General features: G+C 32.0%; 3 protein-coding genes across 7 annotated transcripts; 1 reads left to right on the forward strand and 2 right to left on the reverse strand.

Moving 5' to 3' along the window:
- Nucleotides 1-789: 789 nt before the first annotated feature.
- Nucleotides 790-20,770, reverse strand: LOC108912782. Of its 3 annotated transcripts, none has more exons than XM_018718166.1 (3): nucleotides 20,703-20,770; nucleotides 1,727-1,882; nucleotides 790-1,666 (listed from the first exon to the last, which is right to left on the reverse strand). In XM_018718166.1, the coding sequence occupies exons 2-3, from the start codon at nucleotides 1,872-1,874 to the stop codon at nucleotides 885-887; spliced, it is 930 nt and encodes a 309-aa protein (XP_018573682.1). In that variant the 5' UTR covers nucleotides 1,875-1,882; nucleotides 20,703-20,770; the 3' UTR covers nucleotides 790-884. The 3 variants fall into 3 exon arrangements, with proteins under 3 accessions (XP_018573682.1, XP_018573681.1, XP_018573683.1); XM_018718165.1 differs by lacking the exon at nucleotides 20,703-20,770 and adding an exon at nucleotides 10,970-11,100; XM_018718167.1 differs by lacking the exons at nucleotides 790-1,666; nucleotides 1,727-1,882; nucleotides 20,703-20,770 and adding exons at nucleotides 9,938-10,747; nucleotides 10,801-10,904; nucleotides 10,970-11,100.
- LOC108912781 (zinc finger and BTB domain-containing protein 17-like) lies at nucleotides 12,088-21,469 on the forward strand. 3 transcript variants are annotated; one of them, XM_018718161.2, is made up of 6 exons: nucleotides 12,088-12,296; nucleotides 12,368-12,753; nucleotides 12,846-13,001; nucleotides 13,061-13,223; nucleotides 13,282-13,416; nucleotides 15,308-17,656. In XM_018718161.2, the coding sequence occupies exons 2-6, from the start codon at nucleotides 12,388-12,390 to the stop codon at nucleotides 15,592-15,594; spliced, it is 1,107 nt and encodes a 368-aa protein (XP_018573677.1). In that variant the 5' UTR covers nucleotides 12,088-12,296; nucleotides 12,368-12,387; the 3' UTR covers nucleotides 15,595-17,656. The 3 variants fall into 3 exon arrangements, with proteins under 3 accessions (XP_018573677.1, XP_018573678.1, XP_018573679.1); XM_018718162.2 differs by having other exon boundaries at nucleotides 12,375-12,753; XM_018718163.2 differs by lacking the exon at nucleotides 15,308-17,656 and adding an exon at nucleotides 20,710-21,469 and having other exon boundaries at nucleotides 12,096-12,296.
- A 2,021-nt stretch (nucleotides 21,470-23,490) lies between these two features.
- LOC108912783 (calcyclin-binding protein) lies at nucleotides 23,491-24,670 on the reverse strand. Its single transcript, XM_018718168.1, has 5 exons — nucleotides 24,536-24,670; nucleotides 24,269-24,479; nucleotides 24,011-24,217; nucleotides 23,798-23,954; nucleotides 23,491-23,668 (listed from the first exon to the last, which is right to left on the reverse strand). Exons 1-5 carry the CDS (start codon nucleotides 24,554-24,556, stop codon nucleotides 23,587-23,589), a joined length of 678 nt encoding a protein of 225 aa, XP_018573684.1. The 5' UTR covers nucleotides 24,557-24,670; the 3' UTR covers nucleotides 23,491-23,586.
- Between the last annotated feature and the right edge of the window lie 729 nt (nucleotides 24,671-25,399).

The following is a 25,399-nucleotide window of genomic DNA, read 5'->3' on the forward strand; positions in this document are numbered from 1 at the left end:
TCATTATGTTACCAAAAATTGTTATATTTAAAAATTTTATCTATTAAGGCAAGATATAAAAATAATTTTAAATGACTGATTATTTTCATAATTACTTTAATATGAAATAAAATGTAATACTTCTACTTAACATAGATTTAAGTTTAACAATGAGATTCGTGATATTATTTTTAACCTTTAGTTCATAAGCAGTTTCGTTTTTTATGCTGAAAATCTGTCGGCGTATATATTTCAAAATGTTTGAAAAATATGAAAATTTGGAAGTTGAAAATTTCACTTGTCACAATTATTACTTTGACTTTACGTCAAATAAACTCCATATTCTCATAATTTTTACCTTCAAAATATGTGCCACAAAATTATATGTTTTGTTCTATACTTTTAATTATATTTTTGTTAAACCTAGTATATATTCTTTCTTTAGTATTTATTTAATGTTTGTCTTATTTTTCAATCTCTTTAACGGAACAGATAGTTTTCTGATCAGTATTTTGATTTTGTTGATATGTAAATTTAAAAAAAACGACCAATATGAATAATTTCAATAAATTTGAGTGATTTGTACACTTTCAGCAAAAATTGTGTTGAATATGTTGCATATTAACATATCACTTTATGTGCTAATTCAAATAGATTACAAATTTGTTATTTGTACAATCGAAGAAATTTAGTTCATGTATTTTTGTGGTTTTGTGTTATTCCACTTTGTTTTTTTATGCAATATACTTAGAAGGACCTGTATTTTGAGTTGTTTTAAAGTAATGAATATATATTTTACAAAAGTACAGCTAAGGTTGATGCTTGGAATATATTTTTCTAAATAAATGTTAATTTACACTTTTTCAGTTTTCAATTGTAAATATTTATCTTCCCTTTGGTTCCTGTTAACTCCTTATCTTTTTCGTCTTTTTAGCAGTCACCCACCTTTTAATACTAGAAACACCCGGCAAAGGTATTTTTAAAGTCTTCGTCAGGTAACTGTAACAACGTTTATTACTTAAATGCCTGATAATATACCCGACTGCCATATCGTCGTTACTCCAATAAACTTTTTTCTTTCCAAACAGAATTTTAATTTGTGCCTCTGAGAAAACTTTGGAGAGTACCATTTTCTGCTCCTGTTGTGAAAACATGTTCTTATTAGTTATTTGGGATTCCAGATCTTTACATGCAACATCATACTTGGTGTAATCACTTTCTTTTTCAGCCAACTTTATTTGGAGGGCATCTAACTCTTGTTCTAACACCTCCACTTTCCTTTTTAAGCTCTTATTATGGGCCTGTAACAAGTACAAATCAGGATAGCTTTTAACACTGTCGTATTTTTCATTATGATTGCATATTTCATTCTTTAAAGAATTTGGTTGTGATTCTAATTTAACATCGGCTGTGGGCGGCTGAAGTTCAAAGATTTGTTTGCAACCAGCACCATCTTCTAAAGAAATTGTTGTGATCCCTTCGTCCGAGTTACTTGAATTTATTGTGTATACGACTACACCATTTTCTAATTCAACGGAGTTGTCTTTAATAAGTATTTGAGTCTGAGGCAGATATAATGTCGGTATGGCATCAGATCTGAGAGTTTTGGAATAGCAGGCAACAAAGTCTACCATTTTTATTTCTGAATTGTAAGCTGTTTCGTCAAAATGTATAGAACAGACGCGAGCTAAAATATAGTTAAAATTTATATATAAATAATTTTGGATATATATTTGGATATTTTTACCTGTGTCTAAATCTAAAGTGTTGCTCTGCCAACCACATGCCTCGGCCCATTGTTGAGCAAGTGAATCTTTTGGAAAAGGATAATATTTTATGGACGAATCACTCGTGATACTGTTGTTAGTACAACCATACACCACACACGATAACATTGTAGACTCTACAAGAAAAAAAATATTAGAATCCATTAACGCAGACGTTATTCAAGATGTTTACCATCCTAGAAAATAAACATAATTCAAATAGAAACATTAAAAGGGCCAGTTTCTTTTAATAAATATTAACAGGTTAATGTATCAAGGTAAATGAATTTTTCAAAGCGAGTTTATTTGGAAAATAGTTATTAGGTAGTACAAGTTCATGGGTAGGTTTTTCTCATAACAAAATGGTATTGATAATAGAGATAACATGAATTCATTCAAATCCTTGAAGTGGTTTCAATGCAATTTTATATTCAATTAGTGCATTTACTTGTCTTTTTAAAGATGTATAGAAATTGATAATTCAAATAAATGGCAACGAGTCTAAAAAGGGTATATAGTCAGAATAGGGCAAGGAAATAAGTGTTGATTTTCTGAGCCAATTTTATTTAAAATCTTCAGGGTTATAACATAATTTAAAAAAAAACAAATATTTGAATTTAAAAAAGAGAAGATAGCAATCTTACCTACTGAGATAAAACCACTGTCAAAAATTAAAATAATTTATCTTGTAATGAATTCAGTCAAATGTAAACAAAATATTGGATTACTTTTCATTTAATGGAACTACAAAATAAATATTAAAATACATATCTAGGTCTGGAGATAATTTGTGGTAAAACAAAAAGTAAATTAAAAACGTTGACAACAAAAAAATAATGTACTGGGCGTTTTTGTTTGATTATCATTTGAGAAAATATTTTTTTGATCCTTATTTTTTATTGTTGACTATTTATTTATTTAACATTGTAATACATTTTTAAATATTGGTTTTAATGTTTTTTTTAATTATGTATAAATACATATACAGGGTGTTTCTAAAATAGGGTTCCAAACTTCTGCTGCGTTTTTAACTCATTAAAATAAGCCAAAAAGTTCCTATTAACATGTGCCCTAAAACGCACCCTTAGGAAGTTATATGCCCTTAAAAGGGCTCAAATAAAACTGGTTTTTTTCAAATAAATTGCAGTTATGAAGGAACCGATCATTTAATAAATAATTTAGGACAAACTAAGACTATTTAAATTTAGAGTTACACTTACTAATTAAAGAACTAATTACTACTGCAGATAATAGCTAAATATGAAATTAGAAAATAATGGGATTAAAATTAGTAATAATAAGTTAAATTACTAGAACTGCTCGAAGTGACCACCTTGCATTTCGATGCATAATCTAGCTCGACGCTTTAATGATTTGCAAACTCTTTGGAAAATTCTAGGTGTTTATGCCTTATTTCTATGTCCGCGGTTTCAATTTCCTCCCGTAGTTGCTGAATGGTCTCAATTGGAATTTTATAAACCTTTGCCTTAAGTTGACCCCACAAAAAATAGACCAGGGGGTTAAGGTCAGGGGAACGTAGAGGCCAGGGAACATGACCTCCTCGGCCTATCCATTTTTCTCCATACAACTCATTTAAGTGTTGTCTTACATTATGTAGGTAATGAGGTGGCGCCCCGTCCTGCATAAACCATATGCTTTGGCGTTCAATTAAAGGGACATCTTCCAAAAGTCCTGGCAAGTCGTTAACTAAAAAATTGTAATAATCCTCACCATTCAATCGATTAGGCAACACAAACGGTCCGATTAGCCGATCGCCTAAAATGCCTGCCCAAACGTTGACGGAAAACCGAATCTGATGTCTGGACTGAAATATGCTGTGTGGGTTTTCATCAGCCCATTCATGAGCGTTATGAAAATTGACATAACCATCTTTACTGAAGCTTGCCTCATCCGTAAACAAAATAAGAGATGCAAAATTCGGAATCCGCCTCGATTTTCGCAAAAACCATTGGCAGAACTGCCGACGTGGTTCGTAGTCATTCGGATTTAAAGCTTGAACACGCTGGATATGAAAAGGATGAAGTAGTTGTTCGCAAAGAATTCGCCAAACTACGGAAAAACTTATGTTATGCATACGTGCGACACTTCTTACACTAACCCTTGGATTGTCCTGCACAGCTCTCAATACATTTTCTTCCATCACCGGTGTTCTTACAAATCTGTCTCTGCCACGATCATTTACTCTTGGTTGGAACGAACCATTTTCTCTTAAACGTTGATGGATCCTCTGAAATACCTGTCGAGAAGGAAGTCTTCTATTCGGGTATGCTGCCGCATACAGACGCCTCGCTTCTGATGCATTTCCAGCCGCACGGCCGTACATAAAGTACATATCTGCCATTTCCGTGTTTGAACATGACTCCATTTGTTGCAATAATGTTGTATACTTAAATTTTCCACTCACCACTTTTACTAATTAAACACTGCAAAGCTCAATTGATAGTTTATCAATAACTTAAATTGTTTAGCATTGTGGCAACGTCAGTCTTTTATTTGCCATGGTAAACAGATTTTTATAATTTTTGGCCTAATAACTTAAAGAGCAGAGTAATTTTCAAACTCAATTTACTCGAAAACCATTGGAAATATCGATTTGGACAAAGATAATATTTTTTACGTAAAATTGTTAAGATTTTATAAATCTGTAGAGAAAATTGTAAAAAAATTGAAATAAAAAAAATTACGGGCCGAAAACCCCCTTCACCAACCTAAATGGGACGCATATGATTTGCATGTCGAAAAACGGAGTAGCCCATGTTATTTAACGTAAAAAGTTATGTAAGACCCATAAATTTTTTTCTATTTATTTGCGACCGTTTTGTCATTAACAGAAAAAAACAGTTTTGTTTGAACCCTTTTAAGGGCATATAACTTCCTAAGGGTGCGTTTTAGGGCACATGTTAATAGGAACTTTTTGGTTTATTTTAATGAGTTATAATCGCAGTAGAAGTTTGGAACCCTATTTTAGAAACACCCTGTATAATCTTATCTTTTTAATACCATTTATAGCCTTCAAGATTTTAAATAAAACCAAAACATTGGCTTGGTCAGAAAATCAAGATATTTATATTTCTATTTTACTGTAAAATATATTTGCATCTCGGATAAATTTAATTTATTAATGTTTGCAAGTTATTTTTCTAACATTAGTAATAACTTCAATTACCTTCAGAATAAAGGTACAAAAGTTAATATTATATAAACATTTAAATAATATATTTAAGGAATAATTCGTATGATTTGGCAAGGGTTTGATGGCCTTTTTTGTTTTTTATCTAATTCAAAATCGTAAAATGGACTTTTATAAATTTATTTTTTTTCATAATTGTTTTGACAGTAACTTCCAGATTTTTTTGACAATTAAAATTTAATCTCTTAATGTGATTTTTGAGAATGTTGGTAATGTTAACAACTGAATAGATTTTTGTGTACACATACAAACTACCCGTCTGCAGCAACACGAGAGTTCAAAATGAGAGTGAATTATATATTTTTCAAAAATCTGTTTGAGAATGTCACATTCTTTTACTTTATTTATGACAATTGCCTTCTTTTTTATAATTGAAAAATATATCACATTATGGCTATATCGATTCTCTAACAGATTACTTTTTATAATCAAAATATTTAAAATATATATAGAAATTCTATAAATTTGCAACATTCTCCCACCTGAGAAACATTTTACAACATTAAAAAAAGTTTCTCACTAATTACAAACTTATAGAAACAAAAATTCTACAATTATTAGGTAGACCTTTAATAACATAATTTTAAGGGAGGCTTAGACACACGACCGCTACGCGTAATAACGGGTACTCTGCTTTTTAATGTCACTCCCGCTCCCGCACAATTTTCAGGTTTACTTCTAAAACCTTCAGGTTCAGGCGGTATAACATCTTGGGGGGTGTAGCTCAGGAACGCCAAGTTCTAGTTTTTGTCTACTTGTACCTGGATCCGTGGTTTCCTCTAATGACGAGTCGATGCATTCCAGAGGATAGAGACTTTGAACTGGTCTCGACAAGTGTCCCCTGTTGGTATTTACTTTAACCAGCCTAACTTTATTGTCTTTGCCATGTATAAGTTCCACTACACGACCAAGCGACCAGTCAACACGTTTAACTATATCGTTGCCAATTAATACGATGTCACCGATTCTTACCTGGCGGTATGGTTTTCTATTGCAAATAATTTTTAATTGCCCTAAATACTCCGTACGAAATCTTTTTCCTACATCGTCGCTCAACTTCTGTTTACCTCGCAACATTCTGCACAAAGATGATATGTCAATGGTATCATAATCTGGTACACCATACTCTAAATTTTGTATGATATTGATATACAAACGAGCTCCAATGACAGCCGCCAACAGTTCAAGTCTAGGTACTGTAAAATTTCTAAGAGGTGCAACCCTAGCTTTAGCACTCAATAAGTTCACTATTACCCTACCGTTACTAACAACTCTTAAGAAAACAACCGCAGAAAATGTATTCTTACTTGCATCGCAAAAAGTGTGCAAGCTTGTGAGTTCCACTTCTTTGCAACCGAGACCTATCCAGCGTGGGATTTCTATTTGACGCAAGTCTTCTAACCACTTTCGAAATATATTTTCAGTTTCAGAATCTACCTGTTCATCCCACGGTAATTGTTTTTTCCAAATTTGTTGCAATAATAACTTCGGTATCAAGGAAGTAAGACAAGTAAATCCTATTACATCAAACACCCGTTGAGCCAATGAAAGAATCGATCTCTTAGTCACTAATATATTGTCAGAATTGATCGAGTCGTACCAGTGCTCTACATTTATCCTCAAAATATCCTTGTCTGTATGCCAAATAAGACCTAAAACGGATACAGGATCTTCATCTATGCTTAACTCGTCTGTAAACTCCCACACTCTTAGATCAAATTTGACTTCAAGCATGACCAATTTTGCTTCTGAAATAAACTTCTCTTGACTGTTCTTGTCTACGACGCTAGTTACACAATTATCTACATAGTAGTTTCTTAACTGTCTCTTTTGAATACACCGTTTCACTTTTTTGACATTTTTCTAAACACTTTGACAGATGATATTCAATTGTGACACCAAGTAAGAATGGACTACAATTAACCCCAAACACCATGTGTTTGTGTCTATACATAATTTCGTTTCCATCTGTATCGAGCCACAAGAATTTCAAATACTCTCTGTCCTTTTTGTTTACATTTATTTGCAAAAATGCTTTACGAATGTCACTTATAATGCCAATACGATTCTCTCGAAATCTTATTAGAATGGAAGGTATTTCCTCAATTAAATTCATACCCTTCTCCAAACAGTCATTGAGGGATGGTCCATTCTTTTCTCGAGCCGATGCGTCAAACACAGGTCTTATTCTTGTAGTACTGTTCTCTTTAATAACAGGTCTGTGTGGAAGGAAATGTCCTTGTGTTTTATCACTCACCTTGTCCAGTTCTATTATATCTTCTTCTAACCACTGTTGAAAAACAGCATCATAAGCTTCTACTAACTTTTGACATTTCAACTTCTGTATAGTAGAACTTAACCTCTTCTTAGCGATATTATAATTTGTAGGTAGATGGAGGTAGTCTTCTAACCAGGGAAGTCTCACTTCATAACGATTTTCTTCGTTAATTTGCAGCGTCTGTAGAAGAGTTCCTTCGCCGCTCTTGCCATATCGCTTTTAGACTTTATTTCCGCTGTTTCTTTTATTCCTAATGTGTCTAAATCCCATAAATCTGCAATAGAAGCTTCTTTGATCAATAGAGATAAACTGATCATAGCAACTGTCGAAATAGGTTTATCTATAGGGACTTTTCCCATCAACGTCCAACCCACAGTTGTTTCAATTGCTACCAGACCACATTGTAACGCCTGTTTACCTCCTGTATAAAGTTTTCCTGCCACATCCGCTCCAATTAAAAGTTCGATAGGTCCTGAATTATTTACATCAGATATTTGAATACCTAAACAACGAAGTTCTTCTATCCATGGACCTTGGGATATAGGACATACTTCCTTGCAAATTATGCCTTGGTCAAGAACTTCAAAAGCACATGAGTATTTTCCTTTACTGATTGTAATTTCAAAACATTGGTGTCTGTTTACTTTTTCGGTACCACCAAAAAGGCAATGTTTGATTTTTTCTGTAGATTTAGGTGAACATCCCAATTCCAAAGCAGTCGACTTTAAAATATAAGAACATTCTGAACCAGTATCAATTAAAGCACGAATTTCCTTATAACCAAATTTAGAACTTATCGTTACACGTAAAGTTTGTGGGAAGACCAGTGGAGTCGAATAGTTAGCCAGGGAATTGTCTTTAGCACAATTTTCATTAACAGTGCTCTGTGTATTATCAGCGGAGGTTTTATTCACTGCTAAATCAGTACACATCAAGGTGGCATGTGATTTTCCACAAATGACGCATTGCAAATGAGTACGACATTTCTTTGCCTGGTGTCCTATTTTTAAACATCGGAAACAAGCACTCTTCTTCATCAAAATTTCTTTCTTGTTTTGAATACACATTTTTTGGGCTTTAAAGCAGGAATCACTTGCATGTGTTCACAAAAGACACACTTAGCGGCCTCATAATTCATCAAATCTGTAGCAGTAGGTATAGGAGCTGTCTTAATTGGTCTCCTCTTTTTCACGTCACTGTCGATAATTCCGCTAACTGATGACAAACCAAATCTTTCAGCAGCCAGGGATATACGTTGCTCATTCTGCACTTCGTTCTTCAAAAAATCCATTAAACTCTGAAGTCGAATTTCTAAAGTACTATCGCCTTCGTCCTGTGATACACAATCGCGAGAAGTATAATGTTTCAAAGAACTAAAGTGAGATCTTTGCCAAGCCCTTAATAAATCATTGGATAAACAGGATTCTATAAGCAGAAAAAGTATCGCGGAGCATTTTTCAGAAGTGATACCTAATGTTTCTAAAGCTCTTAATTGTGTCTCTAGGCGATCATACAAAGCAGAAAGTGATATTTTATAGGAAGCAATTGCATTATTTATTACAATCTTTAGTAATTCGCGAACATAAACTTCAATTTGTAAATCTTCCTGACCAAATCTCTCAACAATCTTCTCATAATTTTCTCCCATTACCGGGAAACTTTCCACTAGTTGTCTGGCTCTGCTACCCTCAACAGTAGCCTGTATTAGATATTCAATCTTATCATGGTTATCAATGTCTGGATCTTCATGGATTTTCTTGAATTGCGCCCAAAACGATAACCAGTCTTTGATATCTCCACCAAACCGTTTAAATTCTATTTTAGGCAACTTAAACTTACGCATACATGTACCGATGACTTCATTTATTACTGAACAAGCATTACCATCATGAACCGACCTTGCTTCTAAGAGGGGCTGTCCTTTGGATTTTCCCACGAAATCATCATAACGAGAACGCAGCAGAATGAATTTCCTTTTGTAGTCGTCAGCAGCATCTATTTCTTGCAGTAACCCTTCTTCACTCGTCGTCTCCAGGATCGCTTCATATATTTCGGAATCCACAACTTTTAATTCCTCAAACTTCATTTCTAGTATTTCAAATGAAACATCTATTTGTCGGAAATCAGGACTGTCAGTTTGCAGCATCGAGTCAATTTCCTTCAACACCCGCATAAACGATGCCCACATAACTTCATGACTTTTCCTTTTCTTTTCTATTTCTGTAGCCATATCTTTACAATCTCTGGTCAAAACCACTAAACGTCAAGTGTCAGATACAAAAGCTCACACGACGTAAAAGTTTGTACATTTCTCCAAAATACAAGGATTAATCTGCACCGACCTTTCTATAATACGATTTCTCTAATCACTCTCAGGTCCTGTCACGGTCGCCAATAATTTCGTGTACACATACAAACTACCCGTCTGCAGCAACACGAGAATTCAAAATGAGTGATGATTAGTAGCACACGTATTTATTATAGATTTCGGTACTGTTAACAAAATTATATATATTTTTCAAAAATCTGTTTGAGAATGTCACATTATTTTTCTTTATTTATGACAATTGCCTTCTTTTTTATAATTGAAAAATATATCACATTCTCTAACAGATTACTTTTTATAATCAAAATATTTAAAATATATATAGAAATTCTATAAATTTGCAACATAGATAAACAATTAAGTAAAAACAGTAATGGTTTATATTTGCAACCATTTATTAATAAAATCCAAATAACACTTATGTACAAATTTATGATCCATTACAAGAAGCTGCCCATTTTTGGACACAAGCTAAAGCTGGCAAAGGCATATTCAGTTGATTCTTCAAATATAAATAACACTCTTTACTTCCGATATGTCTTAAAGTGAATGCTTTAGCTAAGTCATCGTCGCTCCACAGAACCCTTTTCTTTCCTAGTAATAAATTTATTTGTGCATCTGAAAAAACTTTCCGAACAACATTCTTCTTATTTTTGACATTATGTTTAGTCTTCCTCCAATCTTTCCCCAAGTCATCCTGCAATCTCACCAAATCCTTAATTTTTAAAGCAATTTTCTTTTCATACAAGGTTATCTTTTTCATCATTTCACACTTTCCTTTTAATAATGCATCATACTTATTTCTTAACATTTCATTTTCGTCAACAGCTTCTTTAACGTCATTAAAACTTAGCAAACCATCATTACTCGTATCAGAATATGTGCCACTTACATTAGCGTGGAGATTTTTTTGTGGTATGGCATCAGGCTTTAGCTTTCTTTTAAAATCTGGATTAAGAAACTCTTCTTTGTAATTCCTTATGTAATTGTCTAATGAAAAATGATCGGAACAAACTTTCAGAGGTGAAATATCTACATTTTGAGCTAAGCCGCATTGTTCTTTCCAGACTTGACGCAAGTCTTCGTCAACAGGAAAGTTGTGAAATTTAAATATACACTTGTTGTGCTCTTCGAAACCCAGAAAGAAATTTCGACATGAACTTACAGCACATTTAAAAGGAGTAGTCCTGAAATTATTTTTAGTGCATTCAATGTATTTGTACTAGGGAAACATACATACCACTCATCTGTATCACACTGAACTTTTTGCATGTAGTCAGGAACAGACACTAAAATCTTTTGTACTGCCTCTTTGCGAGATTCTGAATCCATTTTATGTATTAACTACGCAAATTTATTAAAATAGTTATAACAAAAATGTTTTTGTAGTAATTTTTAAGGATACTTACTTGTATATTTCCTCGATCCTTGATATAATCTTAATTACTGTGTAAAATTGGTTTATTTAATAATAATTATCATTGTGTTTGTTGCTTTACATACATTTAAGAGGTTATTTGTTATTTTTATTTCAATTCAATTAACCATTGACTAATGACTAATTAAGGGTTTTTTGGCGAGCCAAACCACATCAAACCCGGTTAGCTCGAGTTTGATTGTGTTAAGAGTTTGAGTTAACATTTGACAGAACTCGCAAAAATTCTTTTGGTTTGGATATCTAATCAATAATAAAATCGTAACCTATAATCTATGATAGTGCTCGTAGCTCAAGTTGTTTGATTATTTCTTATATACTATAATTGTTATTCCTAATCTGAAATGCACATCCATGAAATAACGTTAATGTATAGATGGTGATTAAATCAAAATGGGTTTACCTTTTCACAAATATCTATTCCCACGTAAATGTATCGTCAAAAAGGAAGTTAATAAAGATCTATACAGTACAATATAGAATATGCATATCTACGATTAAAGTTATTTGGATCCTCGATTACTATTTTTTTATTATCAATTTTAAATATTTACTTTGTATTTTTTGCAAAGTTAATCCATTATCAATTTTTTTTATTTACAACTTATACCTATCCAAACCTCTAAAAAAACGAAGTAGTGACTAGGTACGATGGTACGAAACAGAAAATAAATAAACAAAGATAGAAATATTAACTTAATATCCAAACCAACCCACAAGTGCGGTTTGATGGTTAGGCAAACTCTGCCAAACCGGGTTAACTACATTTCTCGCCAAAACGTCAAACCTCAACAAACTATAGTTAACCGGGTTAGCGGTTTTCTCGCCAAAAAACCCTTATTGTGACTAATCTCAAAATAATAAAATATCAAATACTCAAATAGGCAGGAGTAGTGGTACCATAATTGTCAAAGTGAAATAGAATAGAAATACATCGAACATGACAAACAAGTATGAAGAAATAATTATTTTAAAAAATAATATTTTTCTTTATTGTTTTTTGTGAGATTTCCAAATATATAATAAACAATGTAAAGTAATTTGTTTTTACGAGTCTGATTCATGATGTTTTGGTTAATTTTGGTAATTATGACTAATCAAAATTCTATGTAGCAAACTAGCAAAACCTTGTGACGAAATTTCGATGTAAATCACACCACGATCGTTCCTCCATTTTCATGCTTGTTTGGTACTGAAAAAATTAGGGCTTCTTGAGAAAGCTCAAAATTCGATATAATCAGGGTACCCAAATACCCTTTAAATGTATTTTTACAGCATAAATTTAGTTCTATTTTAGTAGGGTAAGTTTATGGACTATTATTCATTTGTAAAACGAAACAAAACGGTTCCATTTTTCATCACTTTTTTTTACTTACTAGGAGCCAGGTAAAAATGGAAGGCGAGCAGTTTTCTCTGTGTTGGAATAATTTTCACAGTAACCTCAGTTCAGGCTTCCATTCACTTTTAAAGGATGAGGATCTGGTGGATGTTACTTTAGCTGCGGAAGGGAAGTTTCTAAAGGCACATAAAACTGTCTTGTCAGTGTGTAGCCCTTTTTTCAAAGAGCTGTTTAGAGTTAACCCGTGTAAACACCCAATTGTTATATTGCCAGATGTCAACTATGGGGCACTGTGCAGTCTATTACACTTTATGTATCAAGGAGAAGTCAGTGTTAGTCAGGAAGAGATACCGACGTTTATGAGGGTAGCAGAAACATTAAAAGTTAAAGGATTGACTGATAATAATTCCTCACCATCAGTAAGTGTCTAGAATTCTAAAGATAATACTTAATTTGTTAAAAGTTAAAAGTTTTGAATATGATGCAAATTTAGGGATACGTTGGTTTATAGGATACAAATGGATTTACAAGTGGTAATCGACCTTATGGTTTCCCAGATCAGAGGCAGATTATGAAAAGGCCAAGGCCTGTGAAGAAAATTATTCGACCGATTCAACATTTAAGACCAATTGAAAGCCCGAAATTAGTAAAGTCTCCACAACCTCAGGTAACTCAGATTTAAACTGCTTGCTTAGTGTGTCTAATCTATATGTAATTTTTTTATAGCCCGTTCCTCAAACACCACCTGCTAAAAAACCACATGTAGAATCTGAAATGCCCCCGACCCCACCTGCCGCACCGCAAAACAAACCCGAGTTTCAGGAACCCTTTGTAAAACCAAAGCAGGAACCCCTCGATCCGGGGGACGACGAAAATACGTCTCACTCCGGTAAATATATGAATATTTAAAAATATAAATGTTCATATTACTGATTATTTTTCCGTAGGACCCGAGGAGCCCCATATGGATATTTCTCACATGTTAGACACCACTTTGGGCGAACCATCACCCTCACAACCATTTCCGAATTGGCCTACACCTGATTTCCCCAAATCACTGCCTCAGGATACCTCTTCACCAGGTAGGTTGTTTGTTTTATTTCTGTATACACTAGATAGTTGTTGTGTATAAAAATAGTAATATATCTACCCTTCATTCTAGACACAAGGGTTAGTCCAGATGCTGGTGACTTATATGGGAGAGGGGCAGTATATTATTATTCAGTAGGCCGTGTTTACGGAATGCGAAAAAAACTATGTGCTCAGGTTGTTCATATAAACGCATTTTAAAAATTATATTAAGATCCATTTTACTCTTTTTTTTTTGAGAAATATTGTGGATGTTAAAAGAGAAATATTCACATTTCTATATTTTTAGGATTATAGAACGACCATTTTTATCCTATACTAGAGTTCTGAAATCGTAGGCAATAACTCATTCCTAAAATCTGGGCGGGTAGCATCTGCAGTTCCGTATGAGTCTCATTTTATACAAATTGATAACCTGATATATTCAAATATCAACAATTCGACCTTTCTAGCGAAGATGGCCTACTGCCACTCATCTACACTTTAATCTTTTTATTATGGAAACTAGCCAGCACTTGCCAAAAATCGACTTATGTAGTATTGTGACAAAATCGATAAAATCACTAAAAGTAAAAACATTACTGAAGAATGAGATGCGCCACTCATAAGACACTAGAAACGACATTAGTAAAACCACTAATTATTGTTATTATCCTTATTCCTGTTATTAATGTTTCAATTCTTGCATTGAGGTCCCACATTCGTTCTTTTTGTACTAGATGCAAACAAATTTTCAAATACCCCACTGTCCATTTCTTCTCTTGTGGTGTTTTTCCCACTTGTATACATATGACATGAAAAGAAACACCTAAGCTGAAAACTGACGAATCTTTCCTTCTGTACATGATAAGCAAAGATAGAGATGGGCTCTTATAGCAATAGCATATATTATCAGCAGTACACTAAGTGATATGAATGGCATATTACAATTTCCATGCAGAGAATATACAAAATTATTTTATCAGATTAAGAACTTGTAAAAATGTGATATATTGTTTGATATATGAGACTTACACTGCCTACTATTTTGAAACTCTGGCTTATTTTCCATGGATTATTTCTTCAATTCAGTTTTTAAATTATTGCTGAGTTATGAATATTTTTACAAATACTTTACAAAGCGTCAATTCGAAACAAAATGTGAAAATAGTTCGTTTGCTACAAGGAGTGATTAGTTTGTAGTGACAGTTTGTGTGACTTACAATCCTTTGGGGACCTTCAATAAAATAATACACAAATTAACTTTAAATACCTCAACTAATGAAATTTTTAAAATTATATGGCATTTAAGTGTATAACATAAAATGCAGGGCAAAAAAATTCATTTTCGTTTAATCAGCACATGTTAAAAGTTATCCATGACTTTGACGTTGACAAAATTACGCCCTGTATACAATAAGTGAGTGAAGTTCAATTCCTACTATTGGAATTTTCAGCAGTAGATAATACAGAGACGGTTCAATGGAGAAAGGAATTCAAATTTTCAGTTCCTCTCTCATTTAACCAATTATTTATGTGTTAGCATGTCCAAGATTCCAGTGGTGGGTATTTAGTCACTTCAAATATATTTTGAAATAAAACAGTTATTTTATTGGAGTTTCTATCTTTCTGACTGATGTTACTTCACACAATTTTTGTTTATATCGTACTTTATTGTAAATAGATTTAGTGCATGCGTAGATGCCATATAAAGTAGTATACATGTTGGTATTTAATGTTAAGTATGTGGTACCAAGAATCATGCATTCGTCACTAAAGAACATTACTTTTTTGTAACCACTCAATACAAAAAGTAATGTGACTTTTTACAAAATGTGTAACATTTTCCCGACACATTTATTCTTTGGTACTGCAGCCTAATATATGTGTATTATTTTAATGCAGGTACCCTTCAGTGCATCCTGGGACGAAGAGGTAACCCCAGACTGATAGTAGACGGATACGTATTTTACAAAAAAAGTGTATACAAAGGAAAGGCCTTCTGGTACTGCAAAAACAGCAGAACCCCGGAAAAATGCCAAGCGGTCTGTTGGACGATGAATGGCAACATCGTCAAGTGGCCCTACATGCACTCGCATCCGGTTATTCCAGATATTTTTAATCCCGAAGAAGACACTGAAGTTCCTATAGAAAATTTGCAAGAGGTCTTGTGGCAGACATCTTTGAGTTAAGGTTTTTAAGTAGCGTTTAAGCTTTTTTCGGAAATATGGATGTATGTACATACATTTTTTTTTAACTGAAATAACTGGAAAAGTGATCAAATATTTCAATTAGTGAATAATCATTTCGTAAAAGAAAAATCAACTTTTAAAATGTGCCATCTTCGATTCGGTTGCTTTTTTTTGATGATCCACGTCTTGAATTATTTTTAAGGTAACAGTGATTATATTTAGCTTATCTCTAGCTTTTATAACTAGTAAGTTATTAAATTTTGAGTTATCAGTGACTGACAAAAGAAATAAGATCGACAGTTAACAGACATGAAGCCAAGACAAGTCTATACAGGGTGTAAAAAGTTATACTGTCATTACTTCCGCATGAGATAGAGTAATCATCAATGAACAAAAAAGTTGTATGATACAAGGGTGTAAGATTAACAGATTTATTTAGGGAGTATTAATATTGGCGAGTTTTATCACAACGTGATAACAGCGCTTAACCTAATGCTACACAGTTGATGCATACCACGTTGTGCACGTGGCAGACTCGTCCTACGGAAAAAATGTAAACAACTATTGTAAAACATTTAGTAATTTTCAAGACAATCGTTTTCCAGATTTTAAATAAATAAAATAAAATGTATCGATTTTGTTGTACGAAGATAGTCTCGTGCTTAAATTTTAGCTTGAATTTTAGTAACTATGAATCTCTTTAGGTACTTGCCAAAAAGCAAAATTCAGTAACTTTTTTATATAACATATGCTCAAAATGTCCACCATTTTCGATGCACGTACAACATCTTTGAATCCAATTTTCACACACTCACTGGAAAACGCCTCGGGAAAAGGAAATAGTGGTATGCAAAAATCACTCCAACACGGTCGAATCCAGATACCAACTGAATTGCGTATTGGTGGTTGCTGGACAAATTAGTACCTCATGTTAACCGCTGCGCCTTTGTCACATTGCTCCATATGAATTTTATCGAATTTTAAATTCATTACAACGCTAATTATTTTTTAGAATTAAGCATAAAGAACTTCAAAAAAGTGATAAACATTGTATTTTATGGTATTCTATGCACACAATTATGTCAGTATTCCTTAATTTATCGAACTTTTGTACATCATGTTGGAGATTTTGATAATTTTTTGTCAGAAATGGTCGAGTTTAGCACCCATGTCATGTACAGTTTTTTTGTTTATTTTAACGTATTCTATCATCTGCTAATTAAGGCAGTCAAACTTTAACGCCCTGTATAAACTTACTCGTAATAGATGCACTTTAAATGATAACTTAATGAACTTTTTAAATTTCAACTGTAATTTGTTAAAACAGAGTCAGAAAATTGCATTCAGTCATTCTCATGAGTGTTTTTTATTAGGAACAATACAGGGTGTTCCAATTGAATAGGTCATTAACATAGTAAGAAACAAATGAGGTCAAATATTTTAATAAACAGATTAGGAATACTCATATTTGGGAATTATGATATCTTCAAAATTTTTGTTTAAGAAATTATTTTAGCATTTTTTTGTTTGAAATCTAATAAGTTGATGATGTGCATCTTAGATTATATTTGATATAAAATATTTGAATTCCTTTTGTTTTTACTTATTGTAATGGTGTGTTTACTTATAAATTGACACACCCTGTAGATAGACTTGAACATATGCCTATTCAAATGACCGAACTACATTTTGTTAACTATTTCGATTCTTATTTGGGTAAAAGACTTTAATTTGGCGTGATCCCAGATTTTATATATTAGTATTTTTACAAATTACTGATGAAAATTGACTTGTTATTGGAAATACTCAAATTGGATCTCGGATTGAAAATAAATATTAGTATACGTAATTCGATTACATTTTTATATACCTACACCTGCGAATATTATATTGCTTGATTTATTATTTAAAGTTTGAATATCGTTTTGGAATCTAGTGATATTTAGTTTAAAAAGTTTTTCTTTATAGTATGGCGACACTGAAATGTTGTAATATAGCGGATAATTAAATTATGTATTATTGTATTAAGTGTTATCAAGATAATGTAAGACTGTTTTTTTTTTCTAAAGAGTCGTGTAACATTATACAATTTTTTTAATAAATATAATTTATATCGAAATATATCGTTTGTTTTACTATCCTTCATTAAGTTATTGAAAAGATACGACTTTTCTTGATTAATATTTTTGAAAATAGTGGGCAATATCTCAATATTGGGATTTACAAACTAAACACAGTGCTTTAAAAACGTAATGCATGAATTACAAAGTGCCGTTCATATTGCGTAGTGTACTGACGATATGTTCAGCCTCCATTTGAGCACTTCGAATGTTCTGTTGTTACCAGCTCCCATTTCTGTTTTTACTTATTGTGTATAAAATGAGAAACGACCAATACTACATGGTTTCATTTTGAGTTTTCAACATAGGCATTTCCGTTCATGTCATATGCGTGCAAATGTATTTTTAAAAATGGAGTCATGTGCAAGTGTTAGTGGGGATTCTGTAAATAATCAATTTACATGTATCATAACACAGGATATTACTATGAGGATATGGAGAGTGGGGTATTTTACCTCACATCGAACCCGGTGAAGTGATTGTTATGGATAAAGCACCTTACCATGGTTGATGAATAGAAAAATTGTGAACAGCATGGAGAAGAGAATAAATCAAATGATTCAATGGAAAAAATATCGAATATAAAGATGCAATATTAAAAGTACAGTATTAGCAATTACACAAAAAGATATAGCCAAACACATGAAGTATGTAATGGATGAAATGACTAAAGCTGTCGGTGTTACATTTCTTCGATTACCACCACATCACTGTGAGCCGAACCCCAATAAATAAACTACAAGCCTATCGGAAATTTTCAAGAGGTCATTTGACCGAGCATGAATTACTTATAAATCAATACTACCACATATAACAATAATTTTAGAAACTATACCGTCAATTCTTGTTGGTACAGGTGAGTACACAGGTAAGCTAAACGCTTGTATGGCATTTCTAAAGTATACAGGTTATACAAAAAAAATTAACCTTGACCTAATGCCATACAAAAATAGCAATACCAGAGGCCAGAAAAATTTTTAATTTTCTGAAAATTTTGGTTCGGTTTTTGGTGATTTACTACAGTACGGCATTTATACTGCAAGTTTCGGATTGATACGTAGATGACTTTTTTAGTGACGCCGTACGTATCTGCTGATACAGGGGTTAGAAATGCAGGTCGCAACCCTCTATTTTAACCCCCATTGTTTCAAGTCATTGAAAAATGGATTTTACATAGCTGATAATATTTTTCATTAAATTTTTACTACATTTTTAGGTCATTAATAACTATATGGCATTTACAAATTTTTATAAGAAATATGACAAAGACTGAAAATTGCAATGCCGTACATATTCGTTGGAACAATTCTCCGAAACTGAGTACAAAATGAGTTTTATCCTAATTTCAAGAGAAATTTAATTTATACCGTAGAAATTATGATTGCATTGTCTTTAAGATTAAAAAAAATGTGTATAGAGAATCGCGAAAATATTTTGAGAATTTTAGAAATTTCATGACGTGCATGAAAGTATTATTTTTAAATAAATATAATAATAAACAATTTTAACTCAATATTCATGAGAATTCCTATATAAATACTTACATTTAAAACAGTGATATAATATATGTTTTGAAGTAACAGTACCCTTGCATTTGCATATTTGCAACTTCTGTTACAATTGTTTGAACAATAATTTATTTATGCAAAAATTGTGATGGAGCCATTGGCATACAATATATGTTTAAAATTAATAAAAATAATTTAAAAGTGCATTTGTTACAAAAACAACTTTAAGATTGTTGTGAAAAAAAAAATTAACACATAAGCTTTTCAAATTTATAAAATTAATAATTTTTATATCGCCCTATGGTTTTTTAACGGCATATTACTTAAAAATTATTTTACATCTTAAATAATGTTTTAGCAACAATGCTAACCATTTTTCAACCGGGGTTTCTCACTCCTGTATTGACAAATATATACGGCATTACTAAAAAATATTTCTATATGATATTGTAAGTCTTATTATAGAAAGGCCGTACAGTAGTAAATAATTTGTATTAAGGAGAAAATAGTAGTAAAAATAAAATCAATTCTTGCAAGTAATACTTATTTGCAAAAATATGTTTCAAGCCATTTAGAACAATTTTTTTTGTACAGCATTTTTTTTGGTTTATTATTGTTGTCAGTATTAACAAATATATTAATGCCGTACAAAAATTTTTCACCTTGAAATCCTACTTTTCAGAGGAAAATTAATTTTCCTATAGTAAGCACATGTCTCATGAAAAATGTACGACATGGACAAAAATATCATTATTTTATAAAATTGAATTAAAATTAGCGAATTTGATGTTGGTTCAAATCATCCCCCATACACTACTTCCAAATAGAGGGTTGCACCCAGTATTCTTAACCCCTGTATCAGCAAGTACGTACGGCGTCACTTAAAAATTTATCTATGTATCGATCCGAAACTTGTAGTATAAATGCCTTACTGTAATAAATCACCAAAACCCGGGCCAAAATTTTCGGAAAAACAAAAATTTTCCTAGCTTCCGGTATTGCTATTTTTGTACTGCATTAGGTCGAGGTTCATTTTTTTTGTATAACCTATATACTTTAGAAATGCCGTATAAAAATATTTTGCCGAAAACCACCCCCCTTTGGTGGACAGGTTTAGCTTACCTGTGTACTCACCTGTACCAACAAGAATTGACGGCATAGTTTCTAAAGTTATTGTTATATGTGGTAGTATTAATTTATAAGTAATTCATGCTGGGTCAAATGACCCCTTGAAAATTTCCGATGGCCCTTAGGCGACAGCAGTGACAGCATTAGTAACAGTAATAGTGATAGTAACAATAGCAATTTATGGTTTTACCAATTCTTATATTGGTCTTTATTAGTGCCTTATCTCATTTTTCAGTGATGTTTTAATTGAAATATTTTATTTGTGTAGTCATTTCACAAAGTTATGATGCTTTTTACTATTTTTTTTTTTTATTTGAACCTGTCGAACAAATCAGTAGTAAATGTTTGTTACCTTTTAGGTCTAATTCTCTTGAAAAGTGGGAGGGGGCAACTGGTGCTCATCCACAATGGCCACATCTATACCGCCTGTGATAAAAAAGACAATCGAACCCTCTGGGTGTGTGTAAAAAAGAAAACCTTGAATTGTCAAGGTTGCATAACTACTTTGCACGGTCCCATCTTACTGTCCTACAGCGGACACAATCATCCGCAAATGCACGACGTTATACAAAAGCTGCAAGTGCCAAGTTGTAGTATTTCCCCAGAATTAAGGTTATAGCCGTGACACCAAATAGCTGGGTGTGCCTTATTCTGGTAAAAAAATTTCTTATGTAGCAACTAACCAAAGAAATACCACTGTTGATTTGTGACTTTTTTACTGGAATGGAATTCAGCTATATTAGCGTACATACCAAATATGCCATATAGATAAGAGTTTATTTATTTTTATTATGGGTGTTTGCTTAATCCCAAAATTGTCGTTCAGGTTTTTTTTATCTGTTGACGAATTTTTTACGAGATAGTTTTGTTTTTGCCGATAATTTTGGGACTAGCTTAGCACAATATTTATTTAATTTTCAAGATTTTAGGCTCTACTAAAACCAAAAATATTTTAGTTCTATTACACTTCCGTTATATCATTGATTTTTTTAATAATTTATTATTCGGTAATGAGAGAAGAATAAATTCTCATTTGTGCAATACTTACGAGTTTAGAGAATATAAATCTGATTTTTTTTTAGTTATTTGTATTATTTTATTTAAAAACATATTTTTTATAGAGAGTTTGACTGTTGATTGTTATTTTGTATTACCAGTTTTTTTTTCAAAATAAAATATTACAGCATTTTCAAATTATTTAACCATTCCTTACTGAAAAAGCATTTGATAAATTTGGTTCATGAAATGTGCCTGTAATTTCTGATTTTACCACCTTTTCAGGTATTACACAGACAGTTAACAGTTAACAGAAAGTTAAATAATGTAACAGAACACTTGACCTGTATTGTTTTATTTTTGTATGAATAAATCATTAAGTGGAAATTTAAAAAAAAATTAAAACTAAACCGAATTTGGCGGACGATTGTGCCGTACTAAATTAAGCCATCTGTTAATAAAAAGTTCAACTAAAATCACATACCATTGTCTTCTTTTTGTTTAGTAATAAGGAGACTCACAGAAGTTACTTATGGGGTAACGCCACTCTAGAGGATAAAAAAGTGGTTTTGAGGAATTTTCAACGAAAAATTGATACAAGATGTAGTGTCAGGAACAAAAAGACTTTATTGTACATGTTTTCAGGTAGTATTGCGAATTTTTGAAATACTTTTTATTCAAAATGGCAGCTGCAGGTGATGGCAAGCAACACCTTTTTTCTTTTGAAACAAAAAAAAAATTTTCTTGATGTACATATACTAGAAGCTAGGGGACATCATAGGGAAATTAAAACATAATTTTTGTTGATTTACTGAACATTGAAAAAGAAACGAAACATTTTGCATTAAATCGTTAATAACAATGAAAACTGTTAATCAATTGAAAAACCCCTACGATGTTCCCTGAATTATGTTAATGTGAAGCACTGTACAAAATTTCAAGTCAATTCATTGAAAACTGCCAGTTAAAAAAAGTGGTTTTTCGCAAAACACATTTTTAAAAGTTTTTGTAACATTCAGCATAAGAAATTTGTTATATAAGTACTTTAAATCAGAGATGCCTGCACCATATAATTGGTCTTCTATATTGATATTTTCTTAATTCTCTTCTTTTCGGCTTGATCTGAGATTGAATCTAGCTAACTATTGCGTGCGTTCTCATGAGTTAAATATGCAGTGCACTGCCAGTGGTTGAGCTCCACCTCAAAAAACTCATCTCCCTGATTTTTCCCCTGCTTAATACTTTTTTCCTATATTCTTCACATAATGAAGCATTGTTTAAACCATTTATCCAAAAATAGATTTCCTTTAATTTTAGAGAATGAAAATTTTTCTGTAATAATAATATTTACAAGTTGATAACAATGGGGTAGCTATTTCAATTAAAATTTTTTAAATAAAAAATTTAGGCATTTTTAGTGAAACTACTAATACAGTTTACATTACAGAACCATATAAAAAATGTTAAAACCTGATTTGAACTTTAAGATATTATGCTTATATCAATATACAGGGTCGGAAAGTCCCCATGGTTCATCGGCCGTTACGTGAGAGCGATTAAGTAAGTCATAGACATCCGTGCGATAGAGAAAGATGGGTATAATGAAGGCGTCTAAGAGTCACCGCCCATTTCACCCTTCCACAAATAAGAAGTGGATCTTATTTGTTAATTCATCTTCTGAAGTGCTAAACACTGGAAATTGTTATCACAGAAAACTTGTTTCTTAAGGAACTCCCGTTGATTAAAACAATATTGTTGTCAATGTAATTCCTGTCTTTGTTACTTAATAAAAGTATGAGATTTTAGTTGAGCTTCCTATTAATAGATGGCGTAATTAAGGCATAGTTTAGTGCTTCACAGCCGAATTCGTATATACTTTTTTGTTAATTTAAGTAAAATAACGATTTCACACAAAAATACAGGGGAAGTTTTCTTGCGACATTGTTTCATTTTCTAATCTAATCTATAATCTAATAATTTCTATATCTAAAATGGTGATAAACGCTCCATTCCAGATTTTCTAGGTTTCCAGACCCCGACAATTATAAATAGTAAAGGAAAAGATCAATTAATCACCAGTAAAACATTTTATTACAAAACTGAAATATTTATTAAAGAATTACATATACACAAGAAATAAAGCGTCACAAGTAACTATATTTATTGAAAAAAAATTATACTATTTGGCAATGCAGCATAAAAAGTACAAAAATTAAATTCTAGCAATTAAAAACTACATTTTAGAATTGAGGAAGTTTTGACTGACTCTCAGACCAAGCTTTAGCAATTGTCCTTTTCATTTCATCATCTCCTTTCTCATACCTAAAAAATATATTTCATTAATAACAAAATAAACAAACATTACTTTCATATTTTAAAACGTAATCAAAATATCTTTACATTATGTATATTTCTTTAATTAATAGATATTAATATCTCCAATGTACTTACATATTTTTCATTAATGACATAAGTCCATCGCTGGGATCGGAGTTTTTGTCATCCAGATCAGGCTTCAAATTTTTTGCATCACTTGATTTCTTTTCCCATTCAGTAACATGCGACCAATTTTCCGGCTCCTTTTTAGCGGCATTAATCACGACCATATCTAAAAATTTACACTGTAAGTAAAAGCTTTTATGACTATTAATCAATATATTTTACCCGTCTTTATTTTCCAGTTAGATTGTTCTGGTATTATCAGCCTCAATAAACAGTTTAATCTGAGAACATAATCTTTATTTTCCAAGTCAATTACCTTCAGTTCCAAATTTTTTGGAGTAAAATCGCATTTTATATTCTCTGCAGGTATATTGTGAACATCTTTCAGAGTTACATAGAATTTAACGAATTTATTAGACTGATCCCAAGCTAAAACGATCAACTTAAAGCCAAGGAATGAATTATTCTAATAATTCTTACCATAGTTATTTAATTTTACTTCATATCGCCTATTTGTAGACTGAGTAGGATTAGCTGAATTTGTAGGTACAGCAAGTTGGTTTTTATATTGTTCCTCCAAATTTATGACTTCCGAAGTAAGTTTCCTTATCTCAATACTTAATATGTCTTTATTTTTCTGTCTAGTAGCCAATTTCTCGAAATGTTCAAGTTCAGCAATATCCTTTTTCAACTAAAAAGTATGGGAACCGTGGAATTGAGAACTTCATTGTGTAATTTAATATTTACCTCTTCAATTTTATTTGCCATTTTTAACGTTTAGCAGTAAATATACTTAAAGTTGGAAATTTTATAGATGCTGTCAGTAGCGTCGATTTCAACAACACTACGCTATCACTGACAGTTGTTTTGAGGCACAGAACATCCCCAACTGTTTTGAGGTTAAAAAAAATTGCTCGAAATTTCTACAAACATAGACTGTTCCTCTTCTTCTTGTTCTTTCAGGATGATACAACCTAGGCTATGTACCGTAATCTGCGAATTTTACTATCAGGGGCTTGATTTTTGAAAACAGGAGAATTAGTTCATTAGAGAAAATTACGTCATTTTCTCTTGACACGCAGATAATGTGATTTTTGAAATTTCCTTGTGGAATATTTTCTCTAGATATCAAGAGAAATCATTCCACAGGGTTTTGTCGGGGGAATTGGCGTTTTCTCCGCATAGTTTGAATCCAAATGTCATCTCATGCTCATGCGCGAATTGTCACTTCATTCATTCGCTGTTCGAAGGTGCGTAATCATTTGAAATTTGTAATGGATCCAAATAATTTGTTATTAATTCTAAATATAATGAATAATTTGCAAGCTGCAGAAATTGTAAACCATCCGCGACAACATTAATTAAACCATTTAAAGTTTCAGCAATATCTGACCACTGTTTTTGGGCCTTTTTGTGAGTGAAAGTAGAAGAAAACTTTCATTTTAAAAAGTTCTTCGTTGTTTCTAAGCATATTAATTTCTTTTTTGCGCTTTCGACGTGAACGAACGCTTCATCATAATTATAATAATATTAAATTTTTTGTGTTTTCAAATATACTTCTATTCAAATTGAAGTTATATTAAATTACTACGAATATCATGGAGATGTCTA

The sequence above is a fragment of the Anoplophora glabripennis genome, unplaced genomic scaffold (assembly GCF_000390285.2).
Source record: "Anoplophora glabripennis isolate ALB-LARVAE unplaced genomic scaffold, Agla_2.0 scaffold824, whole genome shotgun sequence".
In the NCBI taxonomy this organism is placed as follows: domain Eukaryota; kingdom Metazoa; phylum Arthropoda; class Insecta; order Coleoptera; family Cerambycidae; genus Anoplophora; species Anoplophora glabripennis.